Genomic DNA, 5,354 nt, shown 5'->3' with positions numbered 1-5,354 from the left:
TACCAAATGCCTTGTTCTTTCTCCTTTTCTCCTTTTCTCCTCTGCTTTTCAACTTTGTCGTCGCATCGCATCGCATCGCATTGATCAGTTCAACATCCAATACATCATTTTGTTCCTCATAGATTTACTAAATAGAGGAGTCGCTTCGTCATTACGCAATTCTTCCCATTTGTTTTCAAGCTTCAACCTCTTTAATTAGCCACTGTCTAATCTAGTTTAATTTAAAAGCGCAAAGGAATAAGTTAAAAGATTAAGAATGAGTATTTTGGTTTTATACAAAGTCAAACCATTGATTCCGTAACGCCTCCATTATGGTATAACTAATACTTTTATTTTTTCCAACAAGAAAATAATGGCTTTATTGGTTAAAAATGAAAAATAGTGGAAAAGAATTCGAGACAAGATTTCACCCTTTTGGCATAATGTTGCCCTCCTTTTTTACCTAAATATGGCATCCCTTCGTTTTGTTTTGTTCTCTAGAACATGCCATGATAGCATGGAACCTGAAATGATCAATCTGAGATTGATCAATCTGACTTAATAAAAAAAAATTTCGATTATCAAGATAAATCAAAAAAACGATCATAACCGGTGGCCCAGAAATTAAGTATCCTGTGATTACATATCTCATTTAAAAGAAAATTTTCTACAACTATATTGTAATTAAAAAATAAATTATGAATATCTGGATAACACTCTGTAATCCATGGAACTAAACAAACTTAGCTATCTTTTTATCATTATTTAAGCATAGGTAACCTTTTGACACATGATATTGCTTTTAGCATAAGAAGTGTTGCAAATGGATTCCGCAAAGTTAGTTATTTGATTAATACTATAATATCTCTATTGTCACACTAAATCATCATTCGAGTAGCAATTTGAATTTTACTTTTATATAAATTGTTCCTACCATTTAGTAAAATTATCACACCAATATTAATATAGAAACATATGTGCCACAAATCAAAGGTTCTCAACGAAAGACGATCATATAGAAAAACACTCAAGTTGTTACACACAGAAACACAATAAAAGATAATAAAGATGTATATTGTATATGTCTAGGTGGTCACATGATGACATATACATCATAAGAATTGTAGACAGCTTGAAATCAAACTCTAGGTAATTACTATTTTAAGAAGACGAACGCAGAGTTACTAGAGGGGTAACTATACCATTAATGGAAATGTTAGGTCTTCCTAAAGCTAGCTTCTTAGACATTCAACCTTCATAGGTTGGGCAAGTAGCAACAAATGAACAAAGAAATAATTATAAATTTGGGTCTATTTGCAAGATCTCTACCCTATCAAATTTGCCTTTAGTGAAATATATTTGAAAAACAGTTATTTAGTGAAATAATTTTGATTATTGTGATATCCAAGTAGACAAGGAAGAAAAAAAGTATCGTTGGTGCAATTTCTACGTTTAGCTCTTGATGTGGAGATAGAAGCTTACGTGGCAGTCAATGGTCACAATATAGGTCAAATTCAAAGCGTTCAGCATTAAGGTTTAAGGCTAATCCGCCATCCGTCGATCGGAAGGATGCCGTCCGACTGGAGGAAAATCAGTCCGAGCGGGTCACCCTTCCGGTTGGATACGGTCCCGACATCAGTTAGGCGAAGTAATAAAGAAGAAGACTAAATTCTTGAGGAAGAGAAAGCAAAGAAGAATACTCCATCCATTATTAAATATACATAGACCAAGACAAAAATATCTTCTATAGATAATTAATATAATTAAAAAGAGGAAGATGGAATGTCATCAAAAAAAAAAAAAGTATAAAAAAGACACGCCAGATATGAAGAAAGATAGAAAATTCTTGATCTTTAGTACTTACTTTTTCCTCTTCTGTTTCTTACTTAAGCGTCGGAGGGTCAACGACAAGACCCCTTTCATGGTCTTAGTTTTATTTTGCAGATAACGAGGTCTTTATCCCGTCAGCATAACTGTCACCTCCCCGACTTTTCAACTTTATATCTTCGTGTGTGTGTATATATATATATATATATATATATATTCTAGATTGTTTGCACCCCTCGGATTTGATATGATAGTAAATAGACGTAATGCAAATAAATGTTATATGTGCTTCTTGGATTTATCCAATAGTAATGGGAAACTCCATGGAAACTTGGGAAACTTCCATAGACCCTATAGATAAATGAAAGGTATAAATATTTGGACTTAAAGCCCCTGTGCTTGGTACGATGGTAAACAGATGGTAAATGAAAGGATAAATTTTCTAAGCAATGAGAGTTGGATTCCAATATAGCATGAATTATTCGTGGTGCTAGGTCGTCCCTATCATTTTATGATTAATAAAAAATTTCTATAGACCCGGCAGATGAACGGAGAGTAAATATATCTTAACAGCTGGGTTTGTTTGCAACTATTCCGTCGGACACAGCGCACGAGAGAGGAAATGAAGAAGTGTTTGGAACACAAATTGATTTTTTATTAGTAATATAATTTAAAATTTCCATTAAATGCGAAAATAACAGAGTGGACGAGTCGTATATGTCACTCTCCTCCCCACTCACTCCATTTCAAACGCATTAATACTAATTAATTACTTATTAGACCGACAAATACTAGGTAATGATGCCATACTTATATCAAACTTAATTACGTAGATTAATGTCAGATAGTTGGCAGCTGACTGAGATCAAGAGGTTGCGGCAATGCAACAGGGCTCCCAGAAGAAGAGTGGCCGCCGGAGCTGGCTGCACCGCCTCATGCTGCGCAGCATTGCGTCGCGGTTTCCCCGCTTGGACGTGAAGAGCAGGGTGTTATCCATCTGCGCATCGCCGGGCACCGGCCTCGCCCCGTCCTTCATGAGCTCGTTGCGGGCGCTGAGGGTGGAGGCTGCCACCACCGCGGCAGCGGCGGTGGCTGTCGTCGGCCGCTTAGGCGAGCTTTGCGGTTGGATGAGATCGGCGGCAGTGTTGTTGGCCTCTTCGTCGGGTGTGCCGCTGACGAACTTATTGATGACGAGCGAAGAGCGGAGGACCTTCTTGGTTTTGCTGCTGCTCTGTTGCTGCGGTTGTGTGCTCACTTTGACCTCCACCATGGTTCCTCTGTCCACTACTTCCACTTCCTCTTCTTCTTCTTCTTCATCGTCTTCTTCTTCTTCGTCTTCGTCTTCCTCCTCCTCCTCCTCTTCCTCCTCTGGTTCCACTTCTTTTTCTAGTTCAAACTCAGCAAACTCCACCGCTCTGTTTTCTTCAATTTGATCACTCGATCTCGCACCATCGACGGAGGCATCCACGAAGCAGAGGACTAGACGGCCACCCTCACGCTGCGCGTGGAGGTAATTCCGGGATGGCACGGCCACAGCCTCGACCACAAGACGACCGTCGCGGCGGTGGGGTCTCATGTGGAGGCACGGACCATCACGGCGGGAGATGGATGGAAGCGGCGGCGGGAAAGACCTCGGAAGCGACCTCAGACGAACAGAGGAACAATGGTAGTTCACCTCCGTCATCTCCTTCGCTCGGCGTCGTACGAACAGACCATCCTCTATTTCTTCCACGAGCGTGACCTTCTCCTCCACATATTCATACTTCTTGCTCTCTTCGTCTCCCTCCATCTCGACACAGTCAAACTCATGGTCGGAGAGCTCGTCGGAGCCGGTCTCTGACCCGAGTCTCTCGGTGCATATCTGAAGGCTCTTCAGGCTCATCGAGCTGGAGGATCGGCGCACCAGGTGGTGAACGTAAGGCTCGTCCACCGGCACATCGGCCGCCTTCTCCGACTCAACTGCGTTCCCTACGTTCAATTGCGCTGGCCGCTCATCGTATGCGTCGTTATTGAATTTGTCCACTGCCGTTCGCAGGTACTTCTCAAAGTGATGAAAGGGAGTTTGCTTCACAGCCACCGTCATCTTTAATTATACATTCAAAGTCACAATCGTTAATCCAGTACTAAAAATTAAGCAAGAGAAAATTTTGAGATAAATCGAATTACATTTAAATTTAAACAAGACTGAAAGTAATTAGCTCTCGGTTGCAAGGAACAGATAGGAGGTGTTCTTCTCCATCGGTCCACCAGCAAACCCTCTTCTCCAAGAGAGCTCTCAAAAGCAGCAAGTCAGCTGGCTCGAGATCTTTCCCGGAGGAAGAGAGGTTTACTGATGATGAATGAGGAGAGGAGAGGTGGGTATTTGTAGACGAAGGAAAGCCATGCTTTTCCCTCTGCTCCGGCCTCACTCTTGCGCTGCTTTGGAAGCTTTTTGGCCGCCCAGGGCTCCACCATCACTCTCTCGATCCTTTTTCCCGTCTTTATATATAGATAAATATTGCTCCATTTAATTTATCCCCGCCTTTTCTTTCTCCATCACTCGTCGTTAATTCTTAGTCCGGCCACTAGACTAAACTGAACGAATGTATGCTTAAAGAAGCTTCCAAAGTGTTCCTTCACTGGGAAATGCACACTCACTCCATTTTCATGCTGCAATTAAATAACTAAGTTTGGGGTACTTAAAAAAAGAGGAGTAGAGGATTCCTCTCTCCGTCAGCAATTCCTTTTCATCTCCCTGTCTAGGGATCCAAATAACTCGTAGATCACTCCTTTTATTCAGCCATCTCTCGGTGGAGGCCCTCCCCCTGAGCAAAATAGATGCCATTCTTTACGGCAAAAGCGACGCTTTAATTTAATTGTCCACACGGAAGCACTGCGCGGTGGTAGCAATGTGCAGTACTGCCGCATTAGGCTCGACGAGCCAAGTCGAGCCACGTGGGGCGTAACCGGGAGGGCATGTCGTCGTCAAGAGAGTCACTGGAATATTAGCCAGCGTGAAGAGATGAAGGCCGTGGGATGAGGAGGGAGGGCATCGCATCGGGCGGTGCTAGTTTGGAATAATCCTCTGCCCTTTTGGTCGGTAAGTGGATAAAGAAGGATAATTTTGATGATAAGAAGAAGCAAAATGGTGAGAAGGAAAAGAGAGGGCATTCTATTCTATCGATTATATTGAAGTGGTCATGGTTTGATCAATAGTATATTTCAATAAACAAAGACGAATAATCTAATAATAGAGCTAATAACCCTAATTAGTTAACGAGGATGAAAACGGGGGTCGGGAAAGTCTGTTTAGGCAACCCCGTTTAGGTGAGGAAATGTTTTTATTTTCTTTTGTTTTCTCTTTTCTTTTATTCTTCTCCGTTTTCTTTTTCTCCCACGTGCCAAGCCGTTCCCCGATCGTTGCCCATCCTTCTTCTCCTCTCACCGACGGTTCCACCTTCTCCTCTTCATCTTCTTCCTCTGCACCGCACCTCCGCCGGCCACCAGGTTTGACCCAGTGCCGCCGTTGCTTGTGCCCTAGCGCCGGCCTACCCCTCTTCGGAGCACCG

At 42.2% G+C, this 5,354-nt stretch overlaps 1 protein-coding gene across 1 annotated transcript; it reads right to left on the bottom strand.

Moving 5' to 3' along the window:
• Nucleotides 1–2,561: 2,561 nt before the first annotated feature.
• Nucleotides 2,562–4,240, bottom strand: LOC122038548 (protein FAF-like, chloroplastic). Its single transcript, XM_042598345.1, has 2 exons — nucleotides 3,973–4,240; nucleotides 2,562–3,889 (listed from the first exon to the last, which is right to left on the bottom strand). Exon 2 carries the CDS (start codon nucleotides 3,887–3,889, stop codon nucleotides 2,672–2,674), a length of 1,218 nt encoding a protein of 405 aa, XP_042454279.1. The 5' UTR covers nucleotides 3,973–4,240; the 3' UTR covers nucleotides 2,562–2,671.
• Nucleotides 4,241–5,354: the final 1,114 nt, after the last annotated feature.

This window comes from Zingiber officinale, chromosome 1A (assembly GCF_018446385.1).
Source record: "Zingiber officinale cultivar Zhangliang chromosome 1A, Zo_v1.1, whole genome shotgun sequence".
Classification (NCBI taxonomy): Eukaryota; Viridiplantae; Streptophyta; class Magnoliopsida; order Zingiberales; family Zingiberaceae; genus Zingiber; species Zingiber officinale.
This window is presented reverse-complemented; position numbering and strand designations above follow the sequence as displayed.